The sequence below is a fragment of the Budorcas taxicolor genome, chromosome 15, assembly GCF_023091745.1.
Source record: "Budorcas taxicolor isolate Tak-1 chromosome 15, Takin1.1, whole genome shotgun sequence".
Classification (NCBI taxonomy): domain Eukaryota; kingdom Metazoa; phylum Chordata; class Mammalia; order Artiodactyla; family Bovidae; genus Budorcas; species Budorcas taxicolor.
In genome coordinates, this window is record NC_068924.1 from 19,693,377 (window position 1) to 19,714,490 (window position 21,114).

At 40.4% G+C, this 21,114-nt stretch overlaps 1 protein-coding gene across 1 annotated transcript in view; it reads left to right on the plus strand.

The window, feature by feature from the left end:
* Window positions 1-20,596, plus strand: part of ZC3H12C (zinc finger CCCH-type containing 12C) — a 42,345-nt gene extending 21,749 nt beyond the window's left edge. The window contains exons 3-6 of the mRNA XM_052652986.1: window positions 8,559-8,698; window positions 16,043-16,277; window positions 18,274-18,380; window positions 19,197-20,596. Coding sequence (XP_052508946.1) covers window positions 8,559-8,698; window positions 16,043-16,277; window positions 18,274-18,380; window positions 19,197-20,596 — 1,882 coding nt within the window. The remainder of the gene's footprint in view (window positions 1-8,558; window positions 8,699-16,042; window positions 16,278-18,273; window positions 18,381-19,196) is intronic.
* Window positions 20,597-21,114: the final 518 nt, after the last annotated feature.

Here is a 21,114-nt window from a genome sequence, read left to right on the forward strand (position 1 = left end):
TTATCCACATTCTCAGACTCCTTGTTACTTTCTCTTGATCATTTCTGCCTCCCTAGCTATGTTTTGCATGTTGAATGTAGGGGGAGTCTTGGAGGTGGAATCCATACCAGAACATTCAAGTAAGTTATCCCCAAATCCTAAAGCCCTTGGGAACCATCTGTCCAAGAAGCCATCATCTCCTCCCAGGTCCCAGATGAGCAAGGAAGACTGAGGGTGGGTGGAAGGGAGCAGCCGCAGAGAAGGGTTGAGAACCTGGAGAAAGAGATAGGTGCTTTCCATTTCATAATCTCTTCTTTCCGTTTTTAAATTCATTCTTACTGGCTGTCCAGTTCATTCTTCATTTATTTCCTGAGATCCAGAGACGCTAATAATCCTTCTATTTTAAGTAGGGTTTTTCTAAAATTTGGTGTAAATATACCAATTTGTCTGCTTCAAGTGAGCCTTCCTCTGGCCACTGCAAAGCAAGATATTATAAACATGCCTATTCCAAACATGACAGAGTAAAATAAGCCCTTTAAGAAAGAGACCTACTGGCAGGCTCCTTATATTTTTCTGCATTAAAGGCCAGGTTTAATCACACACAACCTTCAAGCTGTATTACCCATTTTGCTCACCAGGAACTTAGAATTAGCAATGACTTTGGCATTTTCCCTGGGAAACCAATCCCACTGAGCAAAGTAGTTGAAAGGATACTTTGTAGCAAACATCCAGGGTCTCTTTCCTAATCAAAAGTGGCCACAAATCTTCTGAGTCACCAACAGGACTTGCTTGCGGTATACCATCCTGTTGCCAAATTGTTGAAATAACAAACGGAGGCCCATAGGATCATGCCAATTCATAAATATAGAATTAGCTATTTCTACTACTAAGCAAAAAACCCCAAATGCATACACATATAGCCTGTAAGTGACTACAGAACCGTAATGAATTTTCTTCTCTATTTATATGGCACTAGAACTACTGGAGAAGGTGATAGCACCCCACTCCAGTACTCTTGCCTGGAAAATCCCATGGACGGAGGAGCCTGGTGGGCTGCAGTCCATGGGGTCGCTAAGAGTCGGGCATGACTGAGCGACTTCCCTTTCACTTTTCACTTTCATGCGTTGGAGAAGGAAATGGCAACCCACTCCAGTATTCTTGCCTGGAAGATCCCAGGGACGGCGGGGCCTGGTGGGCTGCTGTCTATGGGGTCTCACAAAGTCGGACATGACTGAAGCGACTTAGCAGTAGCAAAACTACAGTTTGTAAACATCATCCTACGTTTTTAGTAAACACCCAACACTCAACAGTTAATTTGTACTGGTAGCTACACTGTGTTCACTCTGACATCCTGTTTTTCATAATTTTTTAAATCAAGATCCCTCTGTTTTTATAATTCTTTATCAGAGCCTCCTTCAGTTGCTCCTTATGTTATAACCAGCACATCCTTCAACACGCCTCATGAAGTTAGGTCCAGGTCAGTCTCCCCCAGCCTCTCCCAGTCTGTGGAAGTCCCATCTGCAGTTTGGAATCACCCAGGTAGCTGCTCATTTTCCTGTTACTAGGAATGGTTCTGGGCCTTGGCAGCTGGCAGGGACTTCCAAGACAACAGCAGCCATTCCAGGAGTTTCCTAGTTAGCATTCATTTCTTTGGCCTGTTCAGGAAAGGACTGGCTGGGGAAATATTGGATACCCAGGACCAACCCTACATGTCCCCAGGTGCCTGTCCGTTTCCCCACCCCAACCATAAAAGAGAAAGAAGACGTTAGCCTGCCCCCATGTGAGATCTCAGGCTGGCCAACTGCTGAGTGCTTTCAATCTGATTTCAAGGTACGACTGGATGTTACAATTACTGTGTTTGAGAGAAAACATGGCTTTCAACTTGATAATAATGTATTCCCAAATTGCCCTCCTGAATAGTCATACCAATTTGTACTCCCACCCGTAATGTATGAGTTACTTCTGTCACACATCCGTGGCAACATCTGGTGTTTGCAGACTTTATTTCTTCCCATATGATGGGTGTGAAGTGGTGTCTCACTTTGGCTTTAATTTGCATTTCTTCACTGTTGAGCTTTTTTTCATTTGTTTGTTGGTCATTTGGGTTTCCTCTCTTGTGAATTCACTGTTTATATCTATTACCTTAAAAAAAATAATAGGGGAGGATTACCCTTCTCAATGTACAGGAATACTTTATGTATTCTGAGAACTAGTCTTTTTATCAGTCCTATGCAAATACCTTCTCCCAGACTATGGCATTTTTATTTTGTCTATGGAATCCTTTTCACAAAGAAGTTTTATGTGCTCAAATGTATCATTCTTTTCCTTGATAGTAAAAAGAATTTCTCCAACTTGATATGAATGTTTCCTGTAATTTCTTCTAAATGTTTTATAGTATTTTCATATTTAAATTTTTGATCTATATACAATTTATTTTTATGTGTGATATTAGGTAAAATTACAATTTTATTTTCTCCACACAAATAATTGATTGCCCTAGTACCATTTGTTAAATGATCCATATTTTTCTTCATCTATCTGTAATGTCACTTTTATCATTTATACACATGTATAACTGAAACTCCAATATTTCTGCCACCTGATGTGGAGAGCTGACTCATTGGAAAAGACTGTAACGCTGGGAGGGATTGGGGGCAGGAGGAGAAGGGGACGACAGAGGATGAGATGGCTCGATGGCATCACCGACTCGATGGACATGAGTCTGAGTGAACTCCGGGAGTTGGTGATGTACAGGGAGGCCTGGCGTGCTGCAATTCATGGGGTCACAAAGAGTCGGACACAACTGAGCGACTGCACTGAGCTGAACTGATATATGTGTGCGAGAGAGAGATCGATCTTAGGTTCACTTTTCTGTTGTTTATTTTCTGTTTTTTAATCGTTGCTAATATAACACTGATTGGATTTCTGTAGTTTTATGCAAAAATACTGACAGCTAGTGGGGAAGTTCCTCCTTTTTCGTTCTTCAGGATTACTTAACTATCCTCGGCCTCTTGTTTTTTCAAATGAACTTCAGGATCAACTTCTCAAGTTTCACAAAAAAACCCTTTGATATTGGGATTTCAGTGCACTAACATTAATTTGAGAATTACTATCATCATACATTGAGTCTTACCATCCATGAAAATGGGATAGTGTTCTTTTCATCTAGGTCTTCTCTTATGCTCTTTAATACAGGTTTTCAATTTTCATTTTCTCTATAAAGCTCTTATAATATCTTCTTTATATTTGTTTGGTTTTTGTTACTGTTACAAATAGGGTCATTTTTAAATTAAAATTTTAAATTGGTTTATGGTATATAGCAATATTAATCTTTAATAACATTGTCAAAGAACATTGTATGATAGATACATGATGTCTGTTGAAATCTATTCTGTGGCCTAGTGCACAGCCAATTTTATAACTCTTCGTGTGTTCTTGAAAAGATTTTCTCTTTAACTCTGTGCAAGGTTTTGCATTTGTCTAGTAGGTCAAGCTTGTAATTAGTTATTCACTTGTCTGGATTCTTACTAAATGTATTCTGCTTTACCTGTCTCGTAGTATGACTGTGAATTTATTTCTTCACATCATCCCATGATCTTTTTCATTACTCGTATGGAGACTGAGTTCACAATTATTACAGCTTCCTTGTGAATTGCTCCTTTTTTACTCTTATGTAGTAACTTTTTTATTCCTAGTAATGTTTTGCCTTAAATATATTTTTTCTGATATTAATAGAGTTTTGCCAGTTTCCTGTTGGTTTATGGTATAAATAACATAGCAGTTAAGGATGTGTTTAGCTGCAACTAGTTTCTTAAACAAATGTTAGGGAGCTGTTTGTTATCAAATAACAAAATCAGGGAGAGAAGTGGGTCCAGCAACAGTTCAGTTCAGTTGCTCAGTCGTGTCCGACTCTTTGGACCCCATGAATCACAGCATGCCAGGCCTCCCTGTCCATTACCATCTCCCGGAGTTCACACAGACTCACGTCCATCGAGTCTGTGATGCCATCCAGCCATCTCATCCTCGGTCATTCCCTTCTCCTCCTGCCCCCAATCCCTCCCAGCATCAGAGTCTTTTCCAATGAGTCAGCTCTTCTCATGAGTGGCCAAAGTACTGGAGTTTCAGCTTTAGCATCATTCTTTCCAAAGAAATCCCAGGGTTGATCTCCTTTAGAATGGACTGGTTGGATCTCTTTGCAGTCCAAGGGACTCTCAAGAGTCTTCTCCAACACCACAGTTCAAAAGCATCAATTCTTCGGCGCTCAGCCTTCTTCACAGTCCAACTCTCACATCCATACCTGACCACAGGAAAAACCATAGCCTTGACTAGATGGACCTTAGTCAGCAAAGTAATATCTCTGCTTTTGAATATACTATCTAGGTTGGTCATAACTTTTCTTCCAAGGAGTAAGCGTCTTTTAATTTCATGGCTGCAGTCACCATCTGCAGTGATTTAGGAGCCCCAAAAAATAAAGTCTGACGCTGTTTCTACTGTTTCGCCATCTATTTCCCATGAAGTGATGGGACCATATGCCATAATCTTTGTTTTCTGAATGTTGAGCTTTAAGCCAACATTTTCGTTCTCCTCTTTCACTTTCATCACTTTCACTCCTCTTCACTTTCTGCCATAAGGGTGGTGTCATCTGCATATCTGAGGTTACTGATATTTCTCCCGGCAATCTTGATTCCAGCTTGTGTTTCTTCTAGTCCAGCGTTTCTCATGATGTACTCTGCATAGAAGTTAAATAAGCAGGGAGACAATATACAGCCTTGACGTACTCCTTTTCCTATTTGGAACCAGTCTGTTGTTCCATGTCCAGTTCTAACTGTTGCTTCCTGACTTGCATACAGGTTTCTCAAGAGGCAGGTTAGGTGGTTTGGTATTCCCATCTCTTTCAGAATTTTCCACAGTTTATTGTGATCCACACAGTCAAAGGCTTTGCATAGTCAATAAAGCAGAAATAGATGTTTTTCTGGAACTCTCTTGCTTTTTCCATGATCCAGCAGATGTTGGCAATTTGATCTCTGGTTCCTCTGCCTTTTCTAAAACCAGCTTGAACATCAGGGAGTTCACAGTTCACGTGTTGCTGAAGCCTGGCTTGGAGAATTTTGAGCATTACTTTACTAGCGTGTGAGATGAGTGCAATTGTGTGGTAGTTTGAGCATTCTTTGGCATTGCCTTTCTTTGGGATTGGAATGAAAACTGACCTTTTCCAGTCCTGTGGCCACTGCTGAGTTTTCCAAATTTGCTGGCATACTGAGTGCAGCACTTTCACAGCATCATCTTTCAGGATTTGAAACAGCTCAACTGGAATTCCATCACCTCCACTAGCTTTGTTCATAGTGATGCTTTCTAAGGCCCACTTGACTTCACTTTCCAAGATGTCTGGCTCTAGATTAGTGATCTCATCATCATGATTATCTTGGTCGTGAAGATCTTTTTTGTACAGTTCTTCCATGTATTCTTGCCACCTCTTCTTAATATCTTCTGCTTCTGTTAGGTCTATACCATTTGTGTCCTTTATCGAGCCCATCTTTGCATGAAATGTTCCCTTGGTAGCTCTAATTTTTTGGAAGAGATCTCTAGTCTTTCCCATTCTGTTGTTTTCCTCTATTCCTTTGCATTGATTGCTGAAGAAGGCTTTCTTATCTCTTCTTGCTATTCTTTGGTATTCTGCATTCAGATGCTTATATCTTTCCTTTTCTCCTTTGCTTTTCACCTCTCTTCTTTTCACAGCTATTTGTAAGCCCTCCCCAGACAGCCATTTTGCTTTTTTGCATTTCTTTTCCATGGGGATGGTCTTGATTCCTGTCTCCTGTACAATGTCACGAACCTCATTTCATAGTTCATCAGGCACTCTATCTATCAGATCTAGGCCCTTAAATCTATTTCTCACTTCCACTGTATAATCATAAGGGATTTGATTTAGGTCATACCTGAATGGTCTAGCGGTTTTCCCTACTTCCTTCAATTTAAGTCTGAATTTGGTACTAAGGAGTTCATGATCTGAGCCACAGTCAGCTCCCGGTCTTGTTTTTGTTGACTGTATAGAGCTTCTCCATCTTTGACTGCAAAGAATATAATCAATCTGATTTTGGTGTTGACCATCTGGTGATGTGCATGTGTAGAGTCTTCTCTTGTGATGTTGGAAGAGGGTGTTTACTATGACCAGTGCATTTTCTTGGCAAAACTCTATTAGTCTTTGCCCTGCTTCATTCCGCATTCCAAGGCCAAATTTGCCTGTTACTCCAGGTGTTTCTTGACTTCCTACTTTTGCATTCCAGTCCCCTATAATGAAAAGGACATCTTTTTTGGGTGTTAGTTCTAAAAGGTCTTGTAGGTCTTCATAAAACCGTTCAACTTCAGTTTCTTCAGCATTACTGGTTGGGGCATAGACTTGGATAACTGTGATGTTGAATGGTTTGCCTTGGAGACGAACAGATATCATTCTGTCGTTTTTGAGATTGCATCCAAGTACTGCATTTCAGACTCTTGTTGACCATGATGGCTACTCCATTTCTTCTGAGGGATTCCTGCCCACAGTAGTAGATATAATGGTCATCTGAGTTAAATTCACCCATTCCAGTCCATTTTAGTTCGCTGAGTCCTAGAATGTCGACATTAACCCTTGTCATCTCCTCCTTGACCACTTCCAATTTGCCTTGATTCATGGACCTGACATTCCAGGTTCCTATGCAATATTGCTCTTTACAGCATTGGATCATTAGAAGCAAGATCCAGCAACAATGGATCCGTCCTATTGCAGTTCATAGTGTGGCAATGGAACTCATCCTCTTGCTTGGCGCTCCCCCTGTGAGGGTTTGCAGGATGGGAGGCAGGGCTGTGGGCGCAGGGGAGGGAGCGGATAATGGGAACAATCTTTGTGGTAAGTGTTGCATACAGTATAATACCTGGGTTAGAATCTATAAAATCTATGTTCTGTGTTTGTAAGTGGTTTGCTATTTATACACATTTTATGAAAGTTATTTACTTACAAGAGGAAATCTTTCTACAGTGCAACTGATGGTTGCCTTTACCAGCCGAAGTCACCTGACACAAAATGCTTATGGTCCTCTCTTTAGAGCCAGAGGCAGTGAAACGCTCAAGTCTCAGCACAGCAAATGTCACAGTGACTAGCAAAGCACAATACACTCAAATCTCAAAGCATTAATGCAAAGTGTATTTATACTTGGCTCTCAGCAAGTTGAGTTTGTATTGAGGAATAATTAGTATGTATATCCTCACAAGAAAATGCCATCATTTTTTATAGTTTTCAGAAGACTGCTTACATTTCAGTATTTTCTAGGAAATTTAACATCACTCTGTACCATTTGCTGGGGCGTTTTTGTAGAAGCCATCAGGTATCCCTTCTTTCCTAGCAAATGTACTTCAGACTCCTTCCTTTATCCCTTCCTCTGAAACTTTCAGTGCATCTGATTTCACCTCTAATCTTGTCCCAAACCATTAGGACAGGTCTATGGAACACAGAGTTCCTGTGGTTTGCATTATAGCCTCCAGCACCTACAAAGCAAGTTAGTCTATTTCTGTTTTGTCCTTCAAATATGATTAACTGTATTTAGACAGTTCTAGTGCTTCCCAGAGAACCACCAGAACAATATATTTATATACCTAATGTTTGATTGTGTTAAAGGTTAACAGAGCATTTACTTACCTTATTCCATTCAGCCCTCCTTAGCCCAAGAATTAAAGAATTTCTGCCCCTTAGATAAGAATGGAGCCTTCAGGGCTGAAACTATAATAAGAATGTAATTATTTCAGTGAAAGCAGGAGACTGTTTCTTTTAAAACATTAGAATAGTCTTACTTTGAATTATTAGGTTTAAGTGCACAAGCAGAGCCCAGTGCTAAGATAAATATTTATTGAATGACCACACTGTTAGTTGGGCATTTTCTTTTAGATACTAAAACTGCTAATCCAGTTTTGAATGCCCTTTTGTCATTAATCCTTGTCCAACACAATATTGTTAAAAAGAAACCAGGTGTCTTTTCACTGAAGGACATAGAAAGTGTTTCTTGTATGAGATTAAGCATTGAATTTTTCATTTGAGTGCATGTGTGAATGTGTTTTACGTTAGTCACCTAATAAATTTTGTGCATTGCTTAATCATTGGATTGAAATATATACATTAGAACTCTTGAGAAGGAAAAGTTTTTAGAAACTCTTATTAAGTATTCTGTTTCCACTCTTTTTACAGATTTTTTTTTTCTATGTGATTTCTTTCTTTACATTGACTGAAATTATTCTCACTGTACTCAGGCCCAGCTTTCCCTCTCCTATCAAAAAGAGCCTTCTCTTTCTAACTAGTTTACCTTTACAACTTCTTATTTGAAAACTCACTTTTCTTTATTCTCCACACAATAATCCTAATTTTCTTTTTGTTCCTTACAATTTTCCATTCCTTAGTTTTTTCATTGTTTCTCTGAGCCATAAAACTCCATCTTAAACTTGAATTTCTTTTAACTGTTTTAATTATGTTATCATGTCTGTTTACAAATTTGAATTAATGAAGTCAAATTTAGGTTTCGTTGTGTTTTAAGTGTTCTAAAATAACATTTCAGCCATGGAAACAAAGAAGTCTTTTCCTGCCGAGGAATAAAATTAGCAGTGGATTGGTTTTTGGAAAGAGGCCACAAGGATGTCACCGTCTTTGTTCCTGCTTGGAGGAAAGAGCAGTCCCGGCCTGATGCGCTTATTACAGGTGAGCCCGTGAACTTCCGCGCACACCTGAGCCAGTGTCTCAGTGAATAATCCATGTGTCTGCCACAGTTTACTCAGTCCCTGGTGGGACATTATTTTCTAGTTTAAAAACTATCTGGTTATGTTAACTAAACAGTAATTCTTGCTAGTTAAGCCATTTTTTTTCTTACTTTCCAACTTTTTATTTCAAATTTTGTAAAAATTCTGACCTTTAGAGACATGTTAGGAGTCAGGAGGCCTAGATTCAAATTCCTGGCACTTTGAGCAGCGCACTGACCCTTCTGGGCTCCAGTTTTCTCATCTGCTGTATGAAACTAGGCAATAATCGAAAGACCCTGGTGCTGGGAAAGATTGAAGGCCGGAAGAGACGGGGACAACAGAGGATGAGATGGTTGGATGGCATCACCGACTCAATGGACACGAGTTTGAACTCCAGGAAATAGTGAAGGATAGGGAAGCCCGGCATGCTGCAGTCCATGGGGTCACAACTTAGCGACTGAATAACAGCCGTGACTACAGAGCAAAAAAACCCCTAGGGTCATGCTGTCTGGTGTCAAGTAGAGGAAATGATTCAATCCCAATAAAATATCCATGTTTTGCATTATCTTGTAATTTTTAAATGTATGAGTTTCAGGCAGAGGTGTCCCTGTAACTGTTAATTATTGCTGCTCAACATTTTGCTCAGGTCAGTGGTTCATCAACCCCTCCTGCCCCTTTCTGCACCTAACATTAACAAAACTGAGGAACCCGTGTGAAGGAAGCTACACTGTTCAAATAAGAAACCAGTGGAGTGACCACCCACCACATACTCCAAGGGAAGTTTAAGACTTTATTTTTCTCTATAATTATTAAATTAGAATAAGAACCTGAAGACAAGTTATGATGGAGCCCAGAGTCATGGAATCGGACCCTAGCCTATGTAAACTGTAAAGTGGGAAGGTTGGGGATAATTCAGTCAGCAGTACCAAGACACTGGATAACTCTTTGGAAAAAATATGCATATTTAGATCCTTATCTTACACCATATAACAATAAATTGCAGATGGTTGAAGAATTAATTGTCAAAAATCTCCATCAGAGATTATAAATAGTCTTTGAATGGCTGGGTAAGACCTTCCTAAATTTAAAAGTTTTAGAAGAAATTATGATGGGAAAGATAGATTTAATTGGATCAAACTTCTGTATTTCAGGAAATTTTCTTGAAAATAAGCAAGAAAAATACAACAAATAAAGAATCCACATCCATAACATAAAAAGAACTCTTACACATTGATAAAAACAGTACACATTGATTAAAAACGGTATATTTGGAAGAATGCAAATGCCAAATAAGAGGGGGAAAAATGTTCAACCTCATTAGTAAATAAAGAAATGCAAATTTAAATGACTTTTTTTTTAACCCATCAAATTAGCAGAGATTAAAAACTTGATAATACTCAGTGCCTGGAGGGAGTTACTTGTACACTGCTATGGAAACATAGATGTTACAACCTTTCTGGAAAAGTTTGGTCTTAAAACGTTAATACTTGAATCTACTAGTCCCCCTTCTAGGAATAATGCCCCAGAAAATAAACAAAGGTACGGGGGGAATTTTTGACCACAAAGACATCCAGTGCAATATTACATATAATAGAAAAAAAAATGGAAATAAACCATACATTAATTAGAAAAATGGCTTAGTAAATAAATATATATCTATATGATAGAATATGTAGTATTAGAATATTTAGGCAGAAATTTTAATGATCTCAGGGAATGCTCTTTTACTTTAAGGCAGGTTTTGTTATTTTATGGGTGTGTGCACATATATGTACATACATAATACACACATATAGAAGGAAAAAATACATAGAAAATGATTAGAAGGAAATAAACCAAAATATTAACAGTAATTGCCTCTGGGTCATGTCTTATGAAGTCTTATTTTCTCCCTGCTTCTTAGTACTTTTTCTTTCCCAATTTTTGACAGGAAACTATAATGCATTAATAATCAGGGGGAAGATAAACTGAAAAAGAAAAAGCAATATTTAAACATGTAAATGAAAGCTTCTTGAGTGTGAAAGGAATATGAGATCCAAAAGAAAGGAAAATTGTAATGCTCAGTGTGAGATGTGGCTAAGTTTAATCTTTAAGATACTAGCACATCAGTTCTCTGGAACTCATCAGTATGCAGTTTACTTTGTGAAATGTGTACCACTATTGTCAGAGGCTGTTAGGTGTTTTCTCCTCCAGGTAATAATTCTCTTGACTAAAACTGTCAACAAGGTAATAACTGGTAAGTTGAATAGTCCAGTCTTTTTTCACTATACCAAAATAAGAAACTTGATAAGAAATATTTATGCCAGGTTGGATGACTCACAAGCTGGAATAAAGATTTCTAGGGGAAATATCAACAACTTCAGATATGCATATGATACCACTCTAATGGCAGAAAGCAAAGAGGAACTGAAGAGCCTCTTGATGAAAGTGAAAGAGGAGAGTGAAAAAGCTGGCTTAAAACTCAGTATTCAAAAAACGAAGATCATGGCATCCAGTCCTATCACTTCATGGCAAAAAGATGGGGAAAAAGTGGAAACAGTGACAGACTTTATTTTCTTGGGCTCCAAAATCACTGCAGGTGGTAACTGCAGCCATGACATTAAAAGATGCTTGCTCCTTGGAAGAAAAGCTATGACAAACCTGGACAACGTATTAAAAAGCAGAGACATCACTTTGCCAACAAAGGTCCATATAGTCAAAGCTATAGTTTTTCCAGTAGTCATGTACAGATGTGAAAGTTAGACCATAAAGAAGGCTGAGCGCTGAAAATTGATGCTTTCAAATTGTGGTGCTAGAGAATACGACTGAGAGTCCCTTAGACAGAAAGGAGATCAAATTAGTCAATCCTAAAGGAAATCAACCCTGAATATGCATTGGAATGACTGATGCTGCAGCTCCAATACTTTGGCCCCCTGTTGCAAAGAGCCAACTCATTGAAAAAGACCCTGATGGTGGGAAAGATTGAGGGCAGTGGGAGAAGTTGCGGGGGACAGAGGATGAGATAGTTGAATGGCATCACTGACTCAATGGACATGATTTTGAGCAAATTCTGGGAGAAAGTGAAGGAGAGGGAAGCCTGGCATGCTGCAGTCCCTGTGGTCACAAATAACTGGACAGGACTTACTGGCTGAAACAACAGCAAGAAATATTGTGAAGTTTTCAGATACAGATTGAAGCTTGCTCTTTAGCTGGGCTTCCACTGATTGAACAAATATTAAACAAATGAGCACAAGACTGTTATCAAGTACTGTGCTAGGAACTAGAGATTAAATTAATTTACCAGCTAGACTGAATTCATATTTATTTCAGTTAGGACTATTTATCCTAATTAATTATCACTAATTATCTTCCTAATTAGTGTCCTTTTAATCTTAGCTGGTAAAGAAATTCAAATTAAGCACGATGGTGATGACTTTTAGGCTACCGTCTTACTCCTCCAGTCACTTCCAGGATCCAGGCATATCGTACATGAGTAAACACTCCCACAGATAAAGGGCCACGGATTATGCATGAACAGTGCATAAACTGGACAGTGAATAAACTGGAAGACTTCAGAATACACATCTTTAACTAGCTTCCATATTCCTTTCACAGTCATTTATTGAGTATTCTTACCTGAGTCCTGATGATGGGTACACTGATAAACGAGATGTCAAGGGGCATCTCAAAATATTTGTAGAGGGCACACACAGTAACTATAATATGGCAAATCCTGTGGCTGAGGCTGGGCTTTTTATCTTGTTTTGGTTTTCTATGATTTTCAAAAGAAATCAAAAATTACATGCATCTATTAAGGACTAGATCTGATAGACAAGAGTGCCTGATGAACTATGGATGGAGATTCATGACGTTGTATAGGAGACAGGGAGCAAGACCATCCCCAAGAAAAAGAAATGCAGAAAAGCAAAATGGCTGTCTGAGGAGGCCTTACAAATAGCTGTGAAAAGAAGGGAAGCAAAAAGCAAAGGAGAAAAAGAAAGATACACCCACCTGAACGCAGAGTTCCAAAGAACAGCAAGGAGAGATAAGAAAGCCTTCCTCAGTGATTAGTGCTAAGAAATAGAGGAAAAGAATAGAATGGAAAGACTAGAGATCTGTCAAGAAAATTAGAGATATCAAGGGAACATTTCATGCAAAGATGGACTCAATAAAGGGCAGAAATGAGGGACCTAACAGAAGCAGAAGATATTGAGAAGAGGTGGCAGGAATACACAGAAGAACTGTACAAAAAAGATCTTCACGACCCAGATCATCACGATGGTGTGATCACTCACCTAGAGCCAGACATCCTGGAATGTGAAGTCAAGTGGGCCTTGGGAAGCATAACTATGAACAAAGCTAGTGGAGGTGATAGAATTCCAGTTGAGCTATTTCAAATCCTGAAAGATGATGCTGTGAAGGTGCTGCACTCAATATGCCAGCAAATTTGGAAAACTCAGTAGTGGCCACAGGACTGGAAAAGGTCAATTTTCATTCTAGTCCCAAAGAAAGGCAATGCCAAAGAATGCTCAAACTATTGCACAGTTGCACTCATCTCACACACTAGTAATGCTTAAAATTCTCCAGCCAGGCTTCAGTAATACGTGAACCCTGAACTTCCAGATGTTCAAGCTGAATATTTAGAAAGCAGAAGAACCAGAGATCAAATTGCCACCATCTGCTGGATCATCAAAAAAGCAAGAGAGTTCCAGAAAATCATCTACTTCTGCTTGATTGACTATGCCAAAGCCTTTGACTGTGTGGATCACAATAAACTGGAAAATTCTGAAAGAGATGGGAATACCAGACCACCTGACCTGCCTCTTGAGAAACCTATGTGCAGGTCAGGAAGGAACAGTTAGAACCGGACATGGAACAACAGACTGGTTCCAAATAGGAAAAGGAGTACATCAAGGCTGTATATTGTCACCCTGCTTATTTAACTTATCTGCAGAGTACATTATGAGAAACTCTGGGCTGGAAGAAGCACAAGCTGGAATCAAGATTGCCGGGAGAAACATCAATAACTTCAGATAGTCAGATGACACCACCCTTCCGGCAGAAAGTGAAGAACAACTAAAGAGCCTCTTAATGAAAGTGAAACAGGAGAGTGAAAAAGTTGGTTTAAAGCTCAACATTCAGAAAACTAAGATCATGGCATCCGGTCCCATCACTTCAGGCAAATAGATGGGGAAACAGTAGAAACAGTGCCCAAAATCACTGCAGATGGTGATTGCAGCCATGAATTTAAAAGACGCTTACTCCTTGGAAGGAAAGTTATGACCAACCTAGACAGCATATTCAAAAGCAGAGACATTACCAACAAAGGTCCATCTAGTCAAGGCTATGGTTTTTCCAGTGGTCATGTATGGATGTGAGAGTTGGACTATGAAGAAAGCTGAGCGCCGAAGAATTGATGATTTTGAACTGTGGTGTTGGAGAAGACTCTTGAGAGTCCCTTGGACTGCAAGGAAATCCAACCAGTCCATTCTAAAGGAGATCAGTCCTGGGTGTTCTTTGGAAAGAATGATGCTAAAGCTGAAACTCCAGTACTTTGGCCACCTCATGCGAAGAGTTGACTTATTGGAAAAGACTCTGATGCTGGGAGGGATTGGGGGCAGGAAGAGAAGGGGACGACAGAGGATGAGATGTTTGGATGACATCACTGACTCAGTAGACATGAGTTTGAGTAAACTCCAAGAGTTGGTGATGGACAGGGAGGCCTGGAGTGCTGCATTCCATAGGGTCACAAAGAGTCGGATACTACTGAGCGACTGAACTGAACTGAACTGATTAGTTGAAGGACAGAGTGTTTAGTGAGAGCTTGCTAAACACTGTGCTAGGTGCTTTCACACCTGATAACTCATTGATTCCTCACAGCCTATAAACAGCATTTGAGAACGTAAAGAAGCAGGCTCAGTAAGACTACAGTTGCTAGATAGAGTGGCAGAACCTGAGATGTATCATGAGTTCCGAACTCTGAACACTCATACTTCTACTTCTCTACCACTTTTCTAAACCAAAGTTCTGGTCCTGAACTCATTTTGTCTGGGACATCATGAAATCTACATGCCAAGTTGACCCATGTCACCTCTCCATCCCCTATACTCTGCTCATACTTCCATTGTGGCAATTACAAACCTGGCTTGCGCAGTCTACATGCTTGCCCAACCCAGTAACAGAGGCCTCCTTGAGGAGGGAATGTTCTTCATTTTGGACGTCATTGACACTTAGCACAGCACATACCACAGATTAGGCATGTAGTGATTATCCACTGAGAAGAGAAATTTTTCAGAAATCACTAACTCCAGTTAGTAAGCACTGAGGAGAAGTGAGCCTTTTTTAAAAAATATATGATATCTGTCAGCTCATACCCAGCACTTTGTGCTAGCACTTACCATGGTAGGAAGTCCGGGATTGAAAGAACTAAAGTAGGAAGAAGGCATGGGTGAGGAGACAATTTTATCATTAATCAAAATATGAGCTCTGCTACCTTTAAAAAAACAAAAACAAAAAAAACCCAAAACACTAATCAGTCAGTAGAGTTAGAAAGTGCTGAAAGAATGTGCTAACCAAAGAGAAAATGAGCATTCCCCTGCCTGTCCATTTTTAATCAATGGCTGTTTTCCCCACGTCATCGCTTCTAATTTCTTACTCAGTCCAGCCCCACAAGACGGCTGGTCTTTGTTAGTAGCTGTCTCAACAGGAAAGACACAGAGCACAGAACGGCCTCGTCCAGGACAGCACTTGTGACTTCACTGCCTGCTTACTCTTTGAAACTTTTGCATCTGAAGACCCTTCCCTTTGCTACCTCGATGTCTTTAGTTCTCAAACTCCGCCACCATCATCACATCCGCTAGTTAGAAAAACAGCAGCACAAAATAAACATGGGGGAAACAATCTGTTGCTCAGACGTAAACCCACCACAGCTGCTTTGTTAGGACAGTGTCGTGCTAGGGAGGTGTGAGAAGCTAGTTCACTGTGTAGAGCTGGTGGCTCCAGCTATCAAAGAAAAGCTTTATGTGATGAAAATCAGACTTTGGTCAGTCATGTTTCAGTTTTATGCTTTTTTTTAAGTTTTACTTTTCGTGTTTTTCAGGTTCACTTTTTTTGGCTTTTTTTAAACCTTTTTTTAATTGAAAATCCTGAAGGAAAACTGTTACTGGGAGCTACAAATTTGCTCCATCTACAAACTATAAATCATAATCCCTAATTAAATGGGTGCATGCACCCCGTTCATGTTATAAAAACTGACTTTGTATGAACGTTGTGAGATGTGTTTTGTATGTATTTATTACTAAAAATCCTACCCTGATTATTCTTGCAGATCAAGAAATCCTACGTAAATTAGAGAAGGAAAAAATCCTGGTGTTCACACCTTCGCGGCGAGTGCAGGGGAGGCGAGTGGTGTGCTATGATGACAGGTTCATCGTGAAACTGGCCTTTGAGTCGGATGGTATAATTGTGTCCAATGATAACTACAGGGATTTGGCAAATGAGAAACCAGAATGGAAAAAATTCATAGATGAGCGATTATTAATGTACTCATTTGTCAATGACAAGTAAGTAAAACCACTTACAGTAACACTGCTTCCCTGCAAATCTGAGTATATCTGGCAGCAGGCTACAGACTTGTCTTTTTGCCACTGACCAGACATAAGACAATGGTTTCTTCCAACCATTGATGTCCCCACTCATCCTCAGTGGGAGTCAGAAAATGGCAGAGTCCTGCCTTAGGAGGCCCTGTGTGAGATGCACGCTGCCCTGAGTGACTGACATACGGAGGCTGGCCACCTTCGGAGGATGCTAATGCAGAACACACTGACCACCAGAACACTGCCTTTCAAAATCTACTTTAGAGCATTGAGAGCTTATTTAAATATATGATTTTTTTAAAATATTGTAGCAGTGTAAGACTATTCATGATTAAATTGATAATGGACACGTGACATGCACAAAGATGTCAGGTTAACTGTATTTACCAATATGTGGGAAAAGCTCACCTGCTGATAATCAAAAATGAAAATTAAATCTACAAAGAGTATATTTTTCACTCAGTTAATTCACAAAATTAAAAAACATATTTTTGTATATGCCTTATGCTATTATCACTGGAGAAGGAAATGGCAACCCACTCCAGTATTCTTGCCTGGAAAATCCCATGGACAAAGGAGCCTGGTAGGCTACAGTCCATAGGGTCACAAAAAGTTGGACATGACTGAGCCTCTTCACTTCACTTCACTATGCTATTAAAGACATAATGAAACTGATAAATTTGGGTATGGTTTAGCAGAAGTCTTAAAAATACCTTCTCAAAGCAATGGTCTCATTTCTTGGAATATATAATGAGGGAAAAAGGAAGATCAAAAATGTTCACTTCTGTATATTTATAATTGCAAAAATTCAAAAACAACTAAAGGTACAATACAGAAATCAGTTACATTGCGGTACATCTCCTAGTGAAATATTATTCAGCTATTCAGAAACATGGGAAAATATTTGTTAAAAAGCAAAGTATAAAATTGCATTTGTGCTTGTAAAGTGCCGTGTGCGTAGAGAAAAATAACTAAAATGCAACACATAATGGAAAATAATTAAGATTGTGGGATTGAGTGAGTTTGTCTTCAATTTTTAACCTTTTAATATTACCATATTGTGCGTATAATAATAGTAAACATCATAGTTGCTCAATGGTATTGCTCAGGCATGTTAACACTCCCTTAGGAGTTGACACATTATTCACATTTTACAGGTAAACGTGGTTTATTTCATGTTCAATAACATAACTAGTAATAGAACTCCTCAGTCATAACCTCTTAACAGTATTCATGCCATGAATTCTTGCTTCCATTGGACAGTCAATCTAAAATAATAAGTTTATTTCCTTAAGATCTTTTCTATCTCAGCTAATAAGTAACCTTGTTATAGAGGGAAGAGAATGAATGTGGAGTTGGAAAAATTGAATCTTGGTTATAACATGTGAACTGAGATAAAAGTACTTAGTTCATCTAAGCCTAAGTTAGAAAAGTGTACTCACCTGTGAAATGGAACTAATTCTTCAAGGGATTATTGCTGGGATGAGATGCAGCCATGTGTGCAGGGCATCTGACGCATGCTGGGGTCTGGGTCGTTTCAGTCTGCCCGATACTCTCTCCCACCTCTCCCTTCTGTCCTTCAGCTGCTTTTCCTGACTCCCACCTGCCTCATAGTGTTTCACAAGATTAATGTTCTTAAAGCCTGTCCTAAAATGCCACTGTGATCATTTTCTTAAGTCCTTACAAAATCCCATGAGAAAAGGAAGACTTAATTAGAACATGCTAGGCCCAAAACTTGTTTGAATTAAAACAAATGCAAGTTCAGCTTGAAACATTTTAATTTTGTTTTCATTAAGAAAACTTTTTGTACTGATTTTTTTTTATCCTATAAATGTTGAATCAAAATACTTGGATTAAAATCTCAAAATAAATACCTTAGGGTGAATATTCTTTACACTCTGTCTTTAGAACTAAATTGTCAACCTTTTACTTTAGATATAATTTTGTATTATGTCCATGACAGGTTCATGCCTCCAGATGACCCTCTTGGCAGACATGGCCCAAGCCTGGATAATTTTCTAAGGAAGAAACCTATTGTTCCTGAACACAAAAAGCAGCCTTGTCCGTATGGTAACTTTCTTTATAGTATCTAATAAATGCCTTTCATAGCTCAAACGGTAAAGTATCTGCCTGCAGTGCAGGAGACCCGGGTTCAATCCCTGGATCAGGAAGATCTCCCAGAGAAAGGAATGGCCACCCACTCCAGTATTCTTGCCTGGAGAATGCCATGGACAAAGGAGCCTAGTGGGCTACAGTCTATGGGGTCACAAAGAGTCCGACAAACTGAGTAACTACACTTTCAGTTTTTTTTCACTTTAGAGCACAATATTAAATGTTTGTTATTAAAATAAACATTTAAAATTTTGGATGGCATATAGTATGCGGTTCTTTTGAAAGTAATTAAACTTAAAAAATAATAATTCTTTTTACCTAGTTGGGTTCAGTGTATATGCATTTCCCCTGAATTAAAGCACTGTTCTAAAAACTCAGATTAATTCTACATGAAGTTAGTTTTCAGGTAGATAAAAACTTGGAGTTCTTCCATCTAGCTGCACGTTAGATTAGAGTGGCTTTATCACATCACAGCAGCACATTTTGCTCTGCAGAACAGAATGTCCTACCTGACTGCAGAGTTGTACTGGAAGAGGAGAGGCAGGTAGGAGTTGAGGACATGGAAGGAATTATTACTCAGTCAGCTGACTTGCTTATTGCTCTTGATAGCACTGACGTGGGAAGACTGAAAGGTGGCATTTCTCAGAAGCAGGGAGCAGAGTGGCCCTGAGCACAGCTCCCATTCCTGCACTTGCTTCTTTCTTAAAAGTGCCACAGTGAGTGTTCAGGATCTGGCGGAATGTTCCTTTGCCTAATTGATTTTACTCTTCATAGGAAAGAAGTGTACCTATGGACACAAGTGCAAATATTATCATCCGGAAAGGGGCAGTCAGCCTCAGCGGTCAGTGGCTGATGAGCTGCGTGCCATGTCCAGAAACACAGCAGTCAAAACTGCGAATGAAGGAGGACTGGTGAAAAGCAACAGCGTCCCCTGCAGCACTAAGGCCGACAGCACTTCTGATGTCAAGCGAGGTGCTCCAAAGAGGCAATCAGACCCAAGCATAAGGACTCAAGTCTACCAGGACCTAGAGGAAAAGCTTCCCACCAAAAACAAACTGGAAACCAGGTCTGTACCTTCCTTAGTTAGTATACCGGCTACTTCTACCGCCAAACCCCAAAGCACTACATCTTTAAGCAATGGCCTACCATCTGGAGTTCACTTCCCACCTCAGGATCAAAGACCACAGGGGCAATATCCTCCGATGATGATGGCAACCAAAAATCATGGAACGCCAATGCCTTATGAACAGTATCCAAAATGTGACTCGCCCGTCGACATTGGATATTACTCCATGTTGAATGCATATTCAAATCTGAGCATCTCAGGCCCACGGAGCCCTGAAAGGCGTTTCTCCTTAGACACAGATTACAGGATCAGCTCTGTCGCCTCTGACTGCAGCAGCGAAGGGAGCCTGAGCTGCGGGAGCAGTGACTCGTACGTGGGGTACAACGACCGCCCCTACGTCAGCTCCCCCGACCCGCAGCTGGAAGAGAACCTCAAGTGTCCGCACATGCACCCTCACGGCCGCCTTAACTCCCAGCCCTTCCTGCAGAGTTTCCACGACCCCTTAACCAGAGTGCAGAGTTACAGTCACGAAGAACCAAAGTACCATCACAAGCCTCCGCTCCCGCACCTGGCCGTGCGCCTGCAGCACCCGGCCGTGGGCGCGCGGTCCAGCTGTCCCGGCGACTACCCGTCCCCGCCCGGCTCGGCGCACGCCAAGGCGCCGCACCTCGGGCGCTCCCTGGTGGCCACAAGGATAGACAGCATCTCCGACTCGCGGCTCTACGACGGCTCTCCGTCCAGGCCGCGGAAGCCCCACGCCCGCCAGGAAGGCCTGGGCGGCTGGGACCGGCAGGGCTACGGGATGGACGCGTACGGCTACCGGCAGACATACTCCCTGCCCGATAACCCCACGCAGCCGTGCTACGAGCAGTTCACCTTCCAGAGCCTCCCCGAGCAGCCCGAGCCCACCTGGCGCGTCCCGTACTGCGGCGCGCCGCCGCCGGACCCCCCCAGGTACCAGGACAGCCGAGAAAAGATCTTCGTCAACCTGTGCAACATCTTCCCGCCCGACCTGGTGAGACTTGTCATGAAGAGGAACCCTCACATGACAGACGCCCAGCAGCTGGCTGCAGCCATTCTAGTGGAGAAATCACAGCTGGGCTATTGAAAGATGATGCATCTTTGTGGTGTTTAGTAGTTTTTTTTTGTTCAGCTTAAACGCTGAGGGAGGTTTGCTACAATAGCACATGTGATCTCCTTCTCAGCAAGGAGGTTATATAGTATCCATTTATGTGAAATACTGTATCATGGAATCTGTATGTATAGCCCCACATAGTGGAAGTATCACGGGATTGCTTTACATTCAAACTTTTTTTTTTAAACATTTCCTTTTTAAAGCTATATATCCTTGGCTGGAAATTTTTCCAGTTTATTAGATGTGTCTGTGATCTTTGATATTAATCTTTGGTGCATCAGGGGTTTATATGCAGCACTTTTTATCTTTGTTTCATGTTTTATTAACTTGGTGTTTGTCTATCAACTGCAAGCAATTAACAATACCTTCAGAATGTTGAACATTTGACTAGACCTAGCAAACTATTTTTTCAAGCCAAGCTTAATTGGAATCTTTTACAGCTTTTTAAGTTATTTTTATTTGGGGAAAGTGGGCTTCTTTGTGCTATAATC